The sequence below is a fragment of the Rhincodon typus genome, chromosome 37 (assembly GCF_021869965.1).
Source record: "Rhincodon typus isolate 14 chromosome 37, sRhiTyp1.1, whole genome shotgun sequence".
Classification (NCBI taxonomy): Eukaryota; Metazoa; Chordata; class Chondrichthyes; order Orectolobiformes; family Rhincodontidae; genus Rhincodon; species Rhincodon typus.
In genome coordinates, this window is record NC_063368.1 from 12,190,535 (window position 1) to 12,207,904 (window position 17,370).

Here is a 17,370-nt window from a genome sequence, read left to right on the forward strand (position 1 = left end):
GCAATCTCCTCCCTAGCTTCCCAGAGAATCCTAGGATAAATCCCATCCAGCCCAGGGGATTTATCTATTTTCACACCTTCCAGAATTGCTAACACCTCCTCCTTAGGAGCAGTCTTCCAGGAAGGAGAAGGATGAAGACAAAGGGGAGGAGGAAGCTGTCCTTGTGTATGAAAGAGCTCTGTTGTGCGCCCTTTTGGTGGCTGTAAATAAAAGCTCATGTTTGGAATTGTTCGATTGCTTGCCCAAATATGATGTTCCCTTCTTGGACAATGACAAGATGTGGGAATACAGTGAGCACTGGGCACAAGACAGCAGTGCCTTAGAGAGGATATGGCTAAGGATTGAAAGACATTAGTTTTTTTTTTGCCAGCATCCTGCAACAGTAATATCTCTCAAGGTATTTCAGAAATATTCACGTCCTTAATATGGCGGTGTACAAAGGTTTTGACAGATTTCTAACAAGGTTGATATAGTTTGAAGGTAGTTTGGTGATAAAAGGAGAGAGAAAAGTAATATCTTCCCATTTTCTCTTTAACTTGTCTTCTCCAACCCGCAGGGTGGAGAGTCAGTGTCTTCTGGCCTCGTTGCCTGCAAGATCCTGAGGGAAATGGCTCGATACCAGCCAGAAGCAGAAGGGGCCCAACTCATGAAGGAGATGGCAGCAAAATTTGCCCAACTGTCGCTAGGTATGGCTGGAGACAATGAAGCTGAAACTGGACCAGTTGTTTCAAAGGAAAGAACTAAATTGTTCCACCAAAAGATGAACAAAGCTTCACCTCCTTGTAGCTCCCCCAGATTTATTGATGCAACACATGACCTCTCGCTCCTTCTAAACACCCCAAAAACTCAACTTCATGCCCTGCCTGATCACTCAATAAACGGTCCCTACAAACCCCTTTAACCACCCAAAACCTCCTAATCACCTAATATCGCCTCTATCCAAATACCCCTCTGACCACCCAGACTCCCCACCCCACATACCCTTCTGACCACCCAGACTCCCCACCCCACATACCCCTCTAACCACCCAGACTCCCCACCCCACATACCCCTCTAACCATCCTAGCTCTGAAAAATCCAACTCGACACACCCGCTTTGTTAAACATTTCACAGGCTATCGGCTAAGGAAACATCAATCTTTATTAGGTTTTAGATTTATTTATAAAGTGAAACATCACCTGGGAGTAGCTCCTAACTGTACAAACCAGAACCAGTGTCAATAAGTGCGCCTAAGTAATTAACTAAAGACTGCCTTCCATCCATATATCCTTAATATTAATTTCATGCAAATAAGACTCTGGGACTGTGTTGCAGTGGTAGTAGCCCAGGAGACATCGGGTTTAGTCCCACCTGCTCCAGAGGTGTGTAATAACACCTCAAACAGGTTGATGAGGTAGTATCTACAAGTAAGACTCGATACCTATCTCAAATCTCCAGCCCATTCACACTACCCACCCAACCACCAACTTCACCAGCTCCAAACTGAGAGGCCCACTCACCCAATCCTATTCCCTAAACCTATCCACCCAGCAAGTAACTCTACTCTGATTGTTATGTGTGCTGTATAAACCAGCCCCACCAAGTCTATTCCAGAGACCATGCTACCAACTCTATCCCCATATACAACCTTCAGCCCCACCCAGGAATTTGCTGGTTCTGTCTTGAAGGGCCAAAGGGCCTTTACTTGCACTGTTACCTTTTCTGAATCATTGTGTATGTGTGTGTCTATATGTATGTATCTGTGCGTGTGTGTGTGTGCACTTGTGCATGTGTCTGTGAATGTGTGTGTGCATGCATGTGTGTATGCATGTGCATGTCTGCATGCATGTGTGTGTGCGTGTCTGCATGTATGTCTGTATGTGTGTGTACGTGTGTGTGTGTCTGCATGCATGTCTGTATATGTGCGTGCATGTGTGTGCGCACGTGTGTGCGTGTCTGCATGCATGTCTGTACATGTGTGCATGCATGTCTATTTGCGTATGCATGTGTGTGTACATGTGTGCGTGCATGTCTGCATGTGCGTGCGTGTGCGCACGTGTGGCTTGTGGGCACTCTGGTAGCCATGGCTAGCTGTCTTGCCCATGTACTTTGCCAATGCTGATGCCCTGTCTTTGTCCTGTGCTCACAGACGTGTTCAACCAGTGTTACCGTCACAATGAGAAGCGTGCGTTCCGGCTGCTGGTGCGGCAGTGCCCACTGTGGGGCAGTGCCACCTGTCTACAGCTTGCCAACGAGGCCGACGCCCGAAATTTTCTTGCTCATGACGGAGTCCAGGTCAGTTGGGAATATTAACCCCGCGATCTGGGAATTCCCCGACAATTAATGCTTTGAAAGTGATAACGGTAGGGATCGGGATTTAAACATGAAACATAGATTGTGGACTCTGAGACACAGAGGTTTATCTACATTAAAACCACACGGAGATGATGGTGCCATGGATATGGCCGTTGCCTAGTAACTCAGGTGCTCAGGTAAATGCCCGTAGGAGCTGCAGAGTAAAGGGTTAGCACTCAAACATGTAATAGTTAGCCTACATTGTAGTGATATGACAGGTCACTTGACAGTAGACTCTAGAGAGATAGGGTCTTGTACACGGCCTTATTGTAAGTTCAAGATTGTAAATATTTTACAGAATATTAAATAAACTGGCAAATCTACCAACAGCCTAGTCTCTCCAGTTACTTACCCAAGACAACCTCTTCCAAGCTCCATTCTGAGGGATAAAGGTTCAAATCCCATTGCAGCATGTGGCAGAAATTAAATTTCAATTTAAAAATCCGGGTGAGTGTGATATTACCCTGATTGCCATTGTTGGCATCTCATGGCATCTGTGATTGCTGCTAGTATGTGGTGCAGGATAAGGATTGTTTGAGGTGGTTTTCTCCTTTATTAATATTGTACCTAGGGCCTATCTAATGATCAGTGGTAGAGGATAGACTACTGGTAATTCAAAACAGACAGCATATTTGTCTTAGTTAACAAGATGGTTTGTTACAGAGTAACAATAAATACAACTTAGGTTAAAAGTCGGGATAGGGGTTAATCATTAGGACTTATGAGAGCTGTTCAAAATCCATCTGCTCCCTATGAAGGTTGTTGTAGAATTCACCATTTTCCCCCACATGGGACAATATCCAACTGGGTGGAACTCAGTGTAATATGGGTGTTAACTTCTTCAAATCCATCACCTTATACACCCAGAATCATAACAATCATCATCAATTGTTGTTAAAAACAAAACTGTTATATTGAGTCAAATGCAATGACACTGCAACGTGGAGAAATGTTTTCTCTGAGGGCTGCTGGGTGTTTGGGATTTTCTCCCTCAGCATTTTGGAGGCTGATTGATTGAAGATGTTTGAGACTGCGGCAGATTTTCAATTAAAAAAGCGTTCAAGTGTTATGGGAGACAGACAGGTAAGTGGAATTAAAGCTACAAGCATTTGAATTAAGAGCAAGAAGAGACCATTCAGCCCCTACAGCCTGCTCTGCCATTCAATAAGATCATGTCTATCTGATTGTAATATTAAACCCACATTCACACCTACCTCTGCTAACTTTTCACTCCCTTTACTCAACAAGAATCTAACACTGCCTTAAAAAATATTCAAGGACTCTGCTCCCTCTGGCCTTTCAGGGAAAGTATTCGAAGGACTCACAACCCCCTGAGAGAACAAAATTCAATTAATTAATCTTTTGAATAGAACACCCTTGATTTTTAAAGGTTTTGTGGTAGAGGTTTGAAGCAGTCTACTAGAACCACTGGAGTAAACAGCTTGTGAGGCAGTGAGGTTTTTTTAAAGTTAGAACAATAGAAGCAGCCTGAGTGGGTGTGGTCAAGCTCTCACAGATCCAGGATTTTTCGTTCTTTTTTCAGCAGCAGTTGCTGTTGGGAAGTGGAAGCTATTTTTGTTTCTCGCTCTCTCTCTCTCTCTATTACAGCCAACAGCTAGGGGTTCTCTTCCTGCTACAGGAGCTACATGTGAGTCAGTCTGTGTTCTAAATTTGCCTTTTGCCCAGGGTGTGTTTATGGGAAGTTACTATAATGGAATTGTTAATTAGTAATAGTTACTGTATCCATTATCCTGTTAAGTTTTCCAATGGTGTTAGGTTATTCTAATTTCCTCTTTCTTTAACTTTAGTGGATGAATAAAGTGTGATTTTGCTTTAAATCCACTAGATTGATCTATCGAATCACATCTGGATTGCAACACCTTACATTTACATTTAAAACAAGAAAAAGTTAGGGTCTTCTGAATATCTTGAGAGGGTTTGGTCTGGTCCATAATGTTAGTTTAGTTAACCTTGTCTAAACTAATGCATTTATATCTTTCCCTGAATAAGGAGATCAGTACAGTACATAAAACTTCAGATGAGGTCTCACTGACCTGATGAGGTATAACCGAAGCATAACCTCCTTACTTTTGTACTCAATTCCCCTTATAATTAATGATAACCTGCAATTATCTTTCCTAATGACTCACGGTACCTGCAGGCTAACCTTTTGTATTTAATGCACAAGGACACCCCAGATCCCTCTGCATCTCAAAGCTCTGTAATCTCTCACCATTTAGCTAATGTGCTTCTTTTTCAGTCTTCATGCCAAAATCCCCAACTTTATATTTTCCCGCATTATACTCCATTTGCCACATCTTTGCTCACTCACTCACCCTACCTATTTTTTTAATCCTTTTGTAACCACCTTGCATGCACTTCACAACTTGTTACGCCTGGGAATGGCCAAACCCTTTGATAATTAAACTAAAACACAAGATGTTATGCGGGAGCAGGGTTTCCCCTCTGATAATTATGTCTGAAACACCCAGAGAAGCTCGTCTTTCCCCTCATAATCTATTAAAAGAGTGGTTAAAAGAAAGAAAATCCCTGATCTCCACTTTACAAGTAACAAGAAGCAATTTATTTACTTAACCCAACAGTGAACAAATTAATAAAATTACTAACAAACTGACAATTCCCCCCAACTACAAATTACTCCCTAACTGGTCTAAATTCTACTGGAACGCTGTTTAAATAAAAACAAGTCCCTCTAATATAAACCCAATTAATAAGAAGCAATAAATTATAACTTAATCTCTCCAAGTTCACACAGACTGTCTTCTGGAATATTTTGTCATCTCCGCTCTGTTCACAAACCCCTTTCTTCCATTAATTCTGCTGTCAGGGATGTTTTATCTCTATAATTGCTTCAATGAGGACTTTGAGCTAAAATACCATGGTACCTTTGATTAATTAGATGGGCTTTCTCTGAGAGCTGACTGGTGCTAACCCTGGCAGCAGATGGCAGTTGGGTCTCTCCAATTTTCCAAATGCCCGCGTCTTATATACCTGCAATTACATAATCAAATTCTTATATATGATTGGTTTCAGGTTGTCAATACCATCAGATTTAAACTCAATTGACTTTCTCGATCTAGGTGCTTCATTTAAATTAATTGGCCAAATTCAAATTCGTTGTCACAACATCAAAACAAGACGAATGTTTTGCCCGCCAGCCGTAAAACTTTTTTTGATACACTTGTTTCAATTTTTGAGGCTCTCTGTACTGGCAACTTCAGCTGCTGCTCACAAAAATATATTTTTTAAAATTTCTAAGTACAGACAAAGCACAAATCTCTTAAAGGAACCACACATTTTAGTTTCCTTCCTCTCACTTCACAATTACTCTGCCCAACTTCGTAACAAACTTACTTTCATGTCTATCTATGTGTTGTCAGGGTGTTTATCTAAGATTGCGAAGAGATCTTGATCAATTGAATCAATGGGCTGAGGAGTGGCAGATGGAGTTTAATTTGGATAAATGTAAGGTCGTGCATTTTGGTCAAACAAACAAGGGCAGGACTTATGCAATTAATGGTAGGGCCCTGGCTAGTATTGTCAAACAAAGAGACCAGGGGGTTCAGGTGCATAATTCTTTGATATTTGCATCACAGGTAGCCAGGTTGGCTAAGAAGGCATTTAGCACGCTTGCCTTCATTGGTCAGGCCTTTGACTACAGGAGTTGGGGCATCATGTTAAGGTTGTGCAGAACATTGGTCAGCCCCCTTCTGGAATACTGAGTGCAGTTCTGGTTGCCCTGCTATCGGAAGGATATTATTAAACTGGAGAGATTCAGAAAAGATTAACCAGGATGTTGCTGGGAATGGAGGGTTTGAGATATTAAAATAGGTCGGATAGGCTGGGACTTCTTTGTTACTGGAGCACAGGAGGTTGAGGGGTGACCTTCTTGGTGTTTTTAAAATCATGAGGGGCATAGATAAGGTGAATGATGTCGGTCTTTTCCCAAGGGAGGGGGGAGTTCAAAACTAGGGGGCGTATTTTTAAGGTGAGAGGAGAAAGATTTAAAAGGGACATGAGGGGCAACCTTTTTACACAGATGGTGGTTTGTGTGTGGAATGAACTGTCAGAGGAAGGTAGTGGATGCAGGTACAGTACAATGTTTAAAAGACAGTTGGATAAGTTCATGAATAGGAAAGGTTTGGAGGGATATGGGCCAAACGCAAGCAGGTGGGACTAAGCTAAAGTCTATTTTCCATTCAATTTAGAACCCATGTTCCTGCATGGTGATGATAATAAAACATTAATTTTATTCTCTTGTGGGACATGGGATGTAGCTGGCTGGGCCAGCATTTATTGCTCATCCCTGGGTCTCCTTGGGAAGATGTTGGAGAGCTTCCTCCTTAAACCACTGCAGTCCATGTGCCAATAAACTGTTGTAAAAAGGGTGGGGGTGTTTAAAAAAATATAGCTATTGCTGTCACATTGTTCAGTGTAAATGGATGCAAAGTTCCCTCAGAATTGTTGCTACAGGACAACCAGAGCTGGTTTGATAAGGCTAAATGAAAACGGAAAAGATTTATTCCTTGGTAACACAGTGGAGAGCAGGAGGAACACAGCAGGCCAGGCAACATCATCTGAAGAAGGGTCCCGACCGGAAACGTCAACTTTCCTGCTCCTCTGATGCTGCCTGGCCTGCTGTGTTCCAGCTCCACACTATGTTATCTCTGACTCCAGCATCGGCAGTTCTTATTGTTTCAAAGATTTATTCCTGCCTTGTTAGCAGAGTCTGAGAGTGAGAAGCCATCGACAGTCTGGGCAGTCTATACATTGAGCAACGTCAGAAAGTGGACTGTCAAAGGGTGTCTTTAAAGGTGGGGTGGTGGTTGGGGTGGTGGCTAAGCTGGGGCTGCCATGCGTTATTCTCTGTTTTATTCGGCAGGCCCTCCTGAATCAGATCTGGTGGGGGCAGATGGACAGGAACACAGAAACTTGGAAGCTGTGCATCGCTTTCTTCTGCCCCCTTTTCATATACAGTAACCTCATCAAGTTCAGGTAAAGCTCCTTTGGCTTGCGACGAATATGATAAAGGGCCAGTTCCTGCCCACCCACCTTCAATCCTCATCCCCCCTTTTCCACCCTCTCGCTTTACCCACCAGCAAACTGGAGGCACCAAACTGGAAAAGGATATCATGAATTTCCTGGGTTTTGTTGCTGTGTTCGCCTTTCGCAAGCTTGCAACGAAATGCATTGAATCACTTGTCAGTGTCAGACCAGGTCCTGGGTACAATGCCCCCAGACCTTGCTGGCTAGCAGTCTGGATGACATTGTAGTTGGTCTTCCCAGAATCGGCTTTGACATTCAAACACATTACCGATGCTGAATCTCCCAGCATCTTATAGCAGGGAGATACCATTGACCAGAAACCAAACTGAACCTGCCATATAAACAATGCGGCTATAGGGACAGGGTTGAGGCTAGGAATCCTGCAGTGAGTAACTCACCTCCTAACTCCCCAAAGCCTGTCCACCATCTACAAGGCACAAGTCAGGAGTGTGATGGAATACTCTCCACTTGCCTGGATGGGGGCAGCTCCAACGACACTCAAGAAACTCGACACCATCCAGGACAAAGCAGTTCAAAGGATGGACACCACATTTAGCACTAACTCCCTCCATCACTGACACTTGGTGGCAGCAGTGGATACCATCTGCAAGAGGCACTGCAACAATTTACCAAGATGGCACCTTCCAAACCTATGATCTTAATGACCAACTACAGTGCCAGTTGTCATCTGGACTGCCAACCAGCAAGGCCTGGGGGCATTGTACCCAGGATTTGGTCTGACACTGACAAGTGATTCAATGCATTTCATTGCAACTTTCCCCAACAGCAGCAGATACAGGGGAACACCACCGTCTGCAAGTTCCCCTCCCAGCCACTCACCATCCTGGCTTGGAATTATATCGGCTTTCCTTCAGTGTCACTGGGTCAAAACCTGGAATGCTCTCCCTAAGGGCATTGTGGGAGTGCCTACAGCACACAGACTGCACATGAAAGCAGCTCACCATCTTCTCAAGGCACATTGAAGAGTGGGCAATAAGTGCTGATCCCGCCAGCAATGCCTCCAATCCTTGGATAATCAGAACAAAGGGAAGTTAAGCCTGATTTCTGCCCTTTTAGTGAAAATGTGTATGTGCAAATGGACATCAGCAAGGACGGGATCCTGGTGGCCTGGCCATGAGGTGTGTGTATGGCCCCACGGGAGCAGCTGCAGTCGGTGGAACCAGGCCCTAGTCACAGGACAAGTATTGTTAGGAAGTGATTCTTTACACAGAGCAAACCTGGAACTGTCTCCTCCAAAAACTTGTTGAGGCTGGGGATGTTTATTTTTTTGTTTATGAACGGGATGAGGGCATCGCTGGCCAGGCAGCATTTATTGCACATCCCTAATTGCCCAGAGGGCAGTTCAGAGTCAACCACATTGCAGTGGGTCTGGAGTCACATGTAGGCCAGACTGGGTAAGGATGGCAGTTTCCTTCCCTAAAGGGCATGAGTGAACCAGCTGGGTTTTTCTGACAATTGGCAATGGATTCACAGTCATCATCAGATTCTTAATTCCAGATATTTTATTGAATTCAAATTCCACCACCTGCCATGGCGGGATTCAAACATGGGTCCCAGAATATTATTCGGGTCTCTGGATTAATAGTCCAGCGATAATACCACTAGGCCAAGGATGTGGTTAATACAAAATGTCAAAATTGAGATTGATAACGGAGGGCAGTGAGGCTTCTGGGACCAATAAGTGGAGTTAAAATGTGGATCTGCCATGGTCCTACCAGACCATGAGACTGCTTTCTCATTCAAGACAGACAACTAGAAGTGGTTTAACCTGAGGGTCACCACACCTCAGGAAAAGGGAGAAGTACGGACCTGCATGGTAACTTCAGCCAGTGGGGGAATTGAACTCATGCTATTCATATCACTTGACATCACACACCAGTCAACCCGCCAACTGAGCTAAACAGACCTCATGTTAGAGTTGCCACCGTCCTACCAGACCAGACGGCTGGTCTCTTGTTAGCGAGAGACGATGGTTGATGGTTTAAGACCACCACATCTCCAATGAGAGGAGAGATCAATGAGAGTCCTTCATGGTAACCCCTTCACTGGCAAAATTGTAGGGGGGTGCTCGAAGAGGGTTGAGCTGGATATAATCTCCTCCAGCTGCTAGAGACCATCAGATTTCTCTGAAGAGGAAAAATATTTGATGAAATTGGCAGCTAACAATGGCAGGCCAAACCCAGTACTTTGCGTTGTGAAATGTTTCACAACCTGTAAATAACATTCCTGTTTCTTTCACAGCAACAGCAGAGAGGAACACATGACAGAGAAGAACACATCTGATTTGGACAGTATCGACGGTGATTTATTGCTTCCCAAATCTGACATCTATCAGTTAGTGGAACTTTTTAATATTTTATTAATTTTCTGATTTCTGACCAAAAACAGGAGGTTGTCTTCTTTTTCATGCATTTGCCTGTTGGATGCGAATGTTGCTGGCAAGGCCAATATTTATTGCCCACCCCAACCACGGGAACTTTTGGAATTCATACGCAATTAATTTTAAAAAAACTCAATTATAGAATTTTACAGTACAGAAGGAGACTATTCAGCCCATCATGTCTGTACCAGCTCCCAAAAGAACTACCCAGCTAGTCCCATTCTCCAGCCCTATCTCCATAGCCCTCTAAATTCATCACTTTCGAATATATACCCAGCTTTCTTCTGAAACTTCCTACAGAATCCACCTCCATCACTGTCCCAGGCAGCGCATTCTAAATCCTAACAAACTCTGAGTAAAGAAATGTCTCCACATCTCACTCCCAGGTCTCTTGTTAACAACCTTGAAACTGTGACCATTAGTTTCAACATGCCAACTATTGGAAACAGAATACCCTTCGTTACCCTGTCAAAATTGTTTGAAATTTTGAACATCTCAATCAGTCGCCTCTTAATCATCTCTGCTCCATGGAGAATGGGCCCAAATTCTCTAATCTTTCTTTGTGAAAGATAAAATTGATCGCAAGTCTCAGGAATGGTGACCATGAAACCAGATTGGTTGATGTATAAAAACCACCTGGTTCACCAATGCCCTTTAGGGAAGGATATCTGCCATCCTTGCTTAGTCTGGCCTACACATGACTCCAGACCCACAGCAATGTGGCTGACTCTTAAATGTCCTTCAAAATGGTCTAGGAGGTCACTCAGTTCAAGGGCAATTAAGGATGGTCAACAAATGCTGTCCTCACCAGCTATGCCCATGCCCTGTGAAAGTGTAGAAAAAAGACAAGACTATACCACCACCTCCCCGCCCCCACCAATTTCACAACGAACCCCTGACCTACAGAATGGAGGGGCCAATTAGATGTAGTCGCAGTATCGCCAGCTCAGAGTGGTGGCCACTATTGGGAACTGCATGCAGTCCCAATGGAAAGGAGCCCGAACACTCAGGCAAATCTGAGGTATCCCTGGGGACACGCTGGAAGGCCCCAGTGAGCCAGGTAAGGGCTGAGTTTGAGAGTTCAAATATGGGAAGGTCAGAGGGCCCTGGCGATATGCCTTTGGCCACAGGCCTTTGACAAAAATGGTTCCACCCACTTCCCCAACCAAGAGTTTGAATGACGTCCTACAACAGGCAAAAAATGGCCGTGTCGGGTAGGACAAGGTCTGGAGTGGTCACTAATTGACCACCTAAGGGTTGCAGTAGGCTGTGTGAGATCCACTCGACATTTTTATGGTGCGTCATAAAATAGGAGACAGGTTGGGGTGTGGAATGGATGGATAACAGACAGGACTTGCTGTGGATTTTACAAGCTTCACTGACACACCAACCCTCCATCTCTTCCAAGCCCACCATTGGGGGAGTGTAAATCCAGGCCATTGACCTACCTACAGAATAAGACAACTCAGCCCATCGTGTCTATACTGGCTCTCCATTAAGACTCAGAGGCTAAAGTACCATCACTGGAGCCAGACTGTCCTCTTTTTTGTTAACTAACGCATGGGACATGGGTGCCATTGGCTGGGTCAACGCTTATTGCTCGCCCTCAGTCGCCCCCTTGAGAAGGTACCACCCCAGTCATGGTACTTGTCAATGAACTGTGGTGGAATATCAAACAGTTCCAACTTTAAATCTGTTCCTTTTTTTCCATTCAACTCAGTGACAGTGAAGCTGACGTCAGTGTGTCGCCTGGCAACATGCGGCCATTTTGGATGATTCGATGGAAGCAATTCTGGGGAGCTCCTGTCACCTCGTTCTTTGGGAATGTCATCATGTATTTTGCCTTCCTGTTCCTCTTTGCCTACGTCCTGATCCTGGATTTGCCTCTTAAGAATCCATCGATAGCAGAGCTCATCCTATATTTCTGGGTCCTCACGCTCGCCTTCGAAGAGATCCGACAGGTATGCAGGAAAAGAAAAACCATTTGGAATGAAATCACTCTGTGTTCCATTCCTCAAAAAGAAAGCTTTAACTTTGTGACTTCTTGAATCTCGCTGAAAAGAGCCACAGCCTTGCGTTTATCAAGACAATAGCCAAGAATGCCAGATTTCAAAGGAATATTTGAGAATGCTGTGAATTTTTTTGAATTAACCTGGGAATCAGTGCAACCTATAGCTCTCCATTGCTCGGCCACACCTTGATCAGTCAAATTGAGTTGAGTTGGCTACGTTGTCACATGTACTCAAATGAACGTAGCGAAAAGTTTACAAATCACCACTTACTGTGCCATTTAAGGGACAAGATTCCTAGGCACGGATTCTGCGGTACAAGTTCTTATGAAAAAAATTTAGAAAAATAAAGAAGTAAAAAGTCTAGCATTGCAGATCGTAGGAATAAATCAGAAAAATAGAGAAATGGAAAGCTCAGGATAACGGTTCTTCCAACCCAGTCCACGCCAGCACCCAGCCTCCAGTCTGCACTAGTCCTTGACTCCAGACCGCGCTGGGCTTCACCTTGAGACTCTCGAGGTTGGGATACTGCTCGGGAATCATGCTGAGGCCAGACATCCACGCTGAGGCCAGGCCAGGCCGTGAGACCACCATCGCGGGCCGTGACATCCCCACCCCGGGCCGAGAGACCGCCATCGCAGACTGTGAGACTCCCACCCCAGGCCGAGAGACCGCCATCGTGGGCCGAGAGGCCGCCACCCCGGGCCGAGACGCCCCCACCCCGGGCCAAGAGAGCCACACCCCAGGCCAAGACACCGCCGTGCTGGGCCGAGATGACTCCTCGCTGAGTTCTCACTGAGACCGGGTGTCTGGAGGCTGAGAAGAAAGAAGAGAGAAGAGGACAAAAACGCAAAAGAGAAAAGAAAGAAAACGAAATGGATGGAGTGGACAATCCGTGGCTGAAGCATCTTACTCCACCGCCATCTCTGACCAATCAGAGTCGAGCTTTCCTCCTTCCCTCCTGCAGTACAAATTGTTGCGCTCATTTGAAATGTGGCATTCTTGCACGTGTCCTGATCAGGGCAAGACAAAAAGCCTCGGCAACTTGTCCATCTTTTCACCGAGATTCAAGTTAAGTGCGACCGAGTAACTATTTGTGAATTCTGCTTCCAAGATGGGAAAATAGGGAGGAACGTATGGAGTGAAGATGACATAATAAGAACGCAAGCAGATTTAGACAGGCTGAATAAGTGGCAAAAGTCTAGTTGATGGGGTACAATGTGGAAAACTGTGAGGTTGTTCATTTTGACAGGAAGAATGAACAAGCAGAGTATTACTTAGAGAATGACTGCAGAACCCCCAAAGTGTACAACATGAGCCGGAAGAGGTTGATGCGTAGGTACAGCACATAGTCAGGAAGGCTAATGAGATACCAGTCTTTATTAGGAGAGGAATTGAACATAAAAATGAGGATATAATGCTTCAGTTAAACAGGGCTTTGGTGAGACCACATCTTGATCACTTTGGCACTCTCTGCCCCAGATGGCAGTGGAGTTGGAGGTCGGTGAATATTTTAATGACAGAGGTAGATCCTTGTCCATCAGGGGAATCGAGGATTATCAAGGCTAGGTGGGGAAGTGAAATTCGAAAGACAAACATCGCAGCCATGTTCTTGTTGAATGGCAGAACAGACTCAAAGGGCTGAATGGCCTACCCCTGCTTCTAATTCAAATATTAAAATTAGGAGCGAGAACATTTTCTGTTTCTGGTTTGAATCAGAGAAAAGTGGTTTTAACTTCCCCGACATTAATGTGCAGACACACTGTTTGAAGCTGTTTCCTGGCTTCCACACCAATCCAATGGCCCAGCGGGAGATGGAGGAGAAAGACAGCTAGGGTCCAGATAGAGAGAGAGAGAGAGAGATGGAGTGAGAAAGGGGGATGGGGTAGAGAGAGAAGTGGTGGGGCATGGAGAGAGAAAGAGAAAGGCAGGAAGGGGGAGAAGGAAAGGAAAGGGGGTAGAAGGAGAAAGGGGAGGAAGAAGGAGAGGAGAGGGGGAGAAGGAGTGGAGGGGAGGAGAGGGGAGGGAAAGAAGGAGGGGGAATATGGGGGCAAGGGGGGGAGAGAAAGGTGGGGGTGAAAATGAGGTGAGAGTGGGGAGGAGGAGAGGGGAGATGGGAATGAGATGAGAGGGGAGGGGAGGGGGGCAGAAGGAGAGGAGGGAAAGAGGGGAGGGTGTGAAAAGGAGATGAGAGGAGGGAGTGAAAAGGAGATGAGAGAGAGAGGAGAAGAAGGTGAGGAGGAGAGGGGAGAGGCAGAAGGAAATGGTGTGGAGGCTGTGGGAAGAATGGGAGGGATGGGGTTAAGGAGAGGGTGAGGGTGGTAGAGAGAGAGAGAAGCAGAGAAAGGTAGTGATGAGTATTTCCAAGATAGGGTCTGTTTTGCAGTGTGGGTCTCTACCTGTTGCAAATAGGGTTGATCCAACCCAAGGTCAAGAAGACAGAACTTTGATGGTAAACTCAGCTGGTGTAGGGATTGAACCCACACTATTAGAATCGCCCTGCCTCACAAACAAGCCTTTCAGTCAACTGAGCTAATTGAACTCAAACATTCCCTGCACTATTGAGGTCGCCCATTCTCTGGATGAAGGGGTTTCTTCTGAATTGCCTGTTGGATTTCTTGGTGACAACCTTACATTGACCACCTCTCGGTCTGCTCTTCCCCCAGAAGAGGAATCTAACAATCTCTCTGCATCCACTCTGTCAAAACCTTGTTGTAATTTTTAAAGACCTTGATTAGGTCACTCCTCATCTGTCAACAGAGAAGAGAACTGGACTACCAATCCTTTCCCAATATATAAACACACACATTCCCGGTATTCTCCTTGTAAACCTCCTCTCCAGCCTCTCTAGTGCCTCCATGTCCTTTATGGAATACAGTGACCAGAACAGCATCACTCTAAACTTTGTTCAAGTGTGTCCTTAAGGAGGAGAGCAGTAGAGAGGCCTAGAGAGGGATTGCCAACATTTAGCTCTGTTTGGCTGCCCATGGTAGGCAAGATGCCAGGATTGGAAGTGTATAGCAATCTCAGAGGAGATTCCAGAGATAGGGAGAGGGAATTTTACAATCAAGGCATGACATGGAGATGCAATTTCATTATCCTTTCAGGACGGTGTGGGTGACCCATCCCTAATTGCCCTTGAACTGAGTGGTTGGCAAGGCCATTTCAGAGGGCAGTTTGGTGTCACATGCTATGGAGTTTTTACAGCACAAAAACAGGACCTTTGGCCCATCGTGACATGTAAAAGTATTAGTTTCCTTCCTGAAAGGGATTTAAGGGCCAAATTTTAACAGTATCCATTCGTAGTTTTGCAGTCACCATCACTAAGCCAAATGTTTAACTCCAGATTTCATTCACTGTTTGAATCAAATTTAAATTGACTCACTTTGGAATTCCATGCTATTTTATTTCCTTTGTGACTTGCTGCTGGGATTTCAACTCGTGTCTCCAAGTCACGAACAAAGCCACTATTTGCCACAGGCAGCTCACCAACACCTTTCCAAGGGCAGTCAGGGATGAGTAATAAATGCTGACCCAGCCAAGTGACACCCACATCCTCTGAGTGAATCAATCAAAAATGTGATGCTTCCGTCTCCATGGTGACACTGGCACTTCTGTCTCTTCCTAGACCTTCTTTGTCAGCGTGAACATCCCCTTGAAGAAGAAGGTGAAGCTGTATTATCAGGACATGTGGAACAAGTGCGACATTCTGGCTATCCTCATGTTCATCGCCGGGGTCATCGGCAGGTCAGTGGACATTTTGTTTGTTAGGGAGGGGCGGGTCAGTTAGGCAAGAGGGGTAGAATGAAAAGAAACTGCCCCACCCCCCACCAACTGCCCCGTTGGGAAGTCCTCAGATGGACAGAGGTGAGGATGCATGTCATTTCCTGCCTCTCTGTTGGTTACCCTGCCCCCTATCGTTGTATCTTCGGGAGGCCTTTTTTTCAGAGAGGATTGGCAAGGAGGTGAGGAGGAAGGTGGACTGGGAGGAACTGACGAGAAGGGGGTTTTTGGGTGACACCTACTTCTCCACAATTGGGCCCTTTAGGCCAGTCCCAAATGGATCAAGAGACTCTTGGAATCTTCCAGTTGGCTTGCAGATTCCACCACTGGCACCAGAACCCAGCCAAAGGACACTGGGCACCTTCTCAATGGTAGATTGGTGGAGTAGGTGTTTGTGGAGAAGAGGAGGGGTAGCAGGTGGTAGAGGTTGTGGGGGAAAAGCTCCATTAAGTGAGGAAAGCTCCCAGCCCGCTCCCCTCCCCCTCCCAGCCTACCTGTGCCAACACACAACATTGCCATGGGTGTCCAGTGAAGAGACACCCCCTCCAACCATATTTTCTGGCCTTTTTTGAATTTGGAAGTTTAGAAAAGTGGCACGGTGGCTCAGTGGTTAGCGTTGCCTCACAGCGTCAGTGACCCAGGTTTGATTCCACTCTCGGGTAACTGTTTCGTCTGGAGTTTGCACATTCTCCCCGTGTCTGTGTGGTTCCCTCTGGGTGCTCCGGTTTCCTCCCACAGTCCACAGGTGCGCAGATTAGGTGGATTGGCCATGCTAAATTAACCCATAGTGTGTAGTTTAGGTGGGTTAACCATAATAAATGTGGAGTTATGGGATGGGGAGGGTAACTCTGGGTGGGCCAGCAACCAATAGCCTAACCAGGATTACAATTCCCAGTAAGACCAGCCAACTTCATATTGGCCAAGGAGTTGAAGCAGGGGCCCTCTGGTTCTCTGGCTCCTGTAGCCGTATGGGCCCCAGGGTGACCAGGGTAGAGGGGGAGGTGGTAGTGGGGTTTGTGTACCTGGCCAATGAGAGCTACAGTCATGGATTTAACCGTATTCCTCTTGCAGAATGTTCAGCTCGTGGTACGAGATGGGCCGGGTCATTCTCTGCCTCGACTTCATGGTCTTCTGCTTTCGGCTGGTTCACATCTTCGCCATCCACAAGCAGCTGGGACCAAAGATCATCATCGTCGGCAAGATGGTGAGGGTGAGACTATGGGCTGTGAGGGGTGTATCAGGATGGGTTACAGGAAAGGGTGTGTCAGAGAGTGTCATGGTGAGGGGTGTGGGGTATGTCAGTGTGTTACAGTGAGGGGTATGGGGTATATCGTACTGTTACAGTGAGGGGTGTGGGGTATATCGTACTGTTACAGTGAGGGGTGTGGGGTATATCGTAGTATTACAGTGAGGGGTGTGGAGTATATCGTAGTGTTACAGTGAGGGGTGTGGGGTATATCGTATTGTTACAGTGAGGGGTGTGGGGTATATCGTACTGTTACAGCGAGGGGTGTGGGGTATATCGTAGTGTTACAGTGATGGGTGTGGGGTATATCGTAGTATTACAGTGATGGGTGTGGGGTATATCGTAGAGTTACGGTGAGGGGTGTGGGGTATATCGGAGTGAGTGTTGCAGTGAGGGGTGTGGGGTATATTGTACTGTTACGGTGAGGGGTGTGGGATATATCATAGTGTTACGGTGAGGGGTGTGGGGTATATCGGAGAGAGTGTTACAGTGAGGGGTGTGGGGTATATCAGAGGGTGTTACAGTGAGG

General features: G+C 45.8%; 1 protein-coding gene across 2 annotated transcripts in view; it reads left to right on the top strand.

Moving 5' to 3' along the window:
* The window catches only part of trpm4a (transient receptor potential cation channel, subfamily M, member 4a), a 78,615-nt gene that overhangs the window by 41,971 nt on the left and 19,274 nt on the right, over positions 1-17,370 (top strand). For both annotated transcript variants that reach the window (XM_048617724.1, XM_048617725.1), the window contains exons 13-19: positions 557-686; positions 2,130-2,275; positions 7,239-7,351; positions 9,665-9,757; positions 11,524-11,764; positions 15,441-15,559; positions 16,667-16,799. In XM_048617724.1, coding sequence (XP_048473681.1) covers positions 557-686; positions 2,130-2,275; positions 7,239-7,351; positions 9,665-9,757; positions 11,524-11,764; positions 15,441-15,559; positions 16,667-16,799 — 975 coding nt within the window. The remainder of the gene's footprint in view (positions 1-556; positions 687-2,129; positions 2,276-7,238; positions 7,352-9,664; positions 9,758-11,523; positions 11,765-15,440; positions 15,560-16,666; positions 16,800-17,370) is intronic.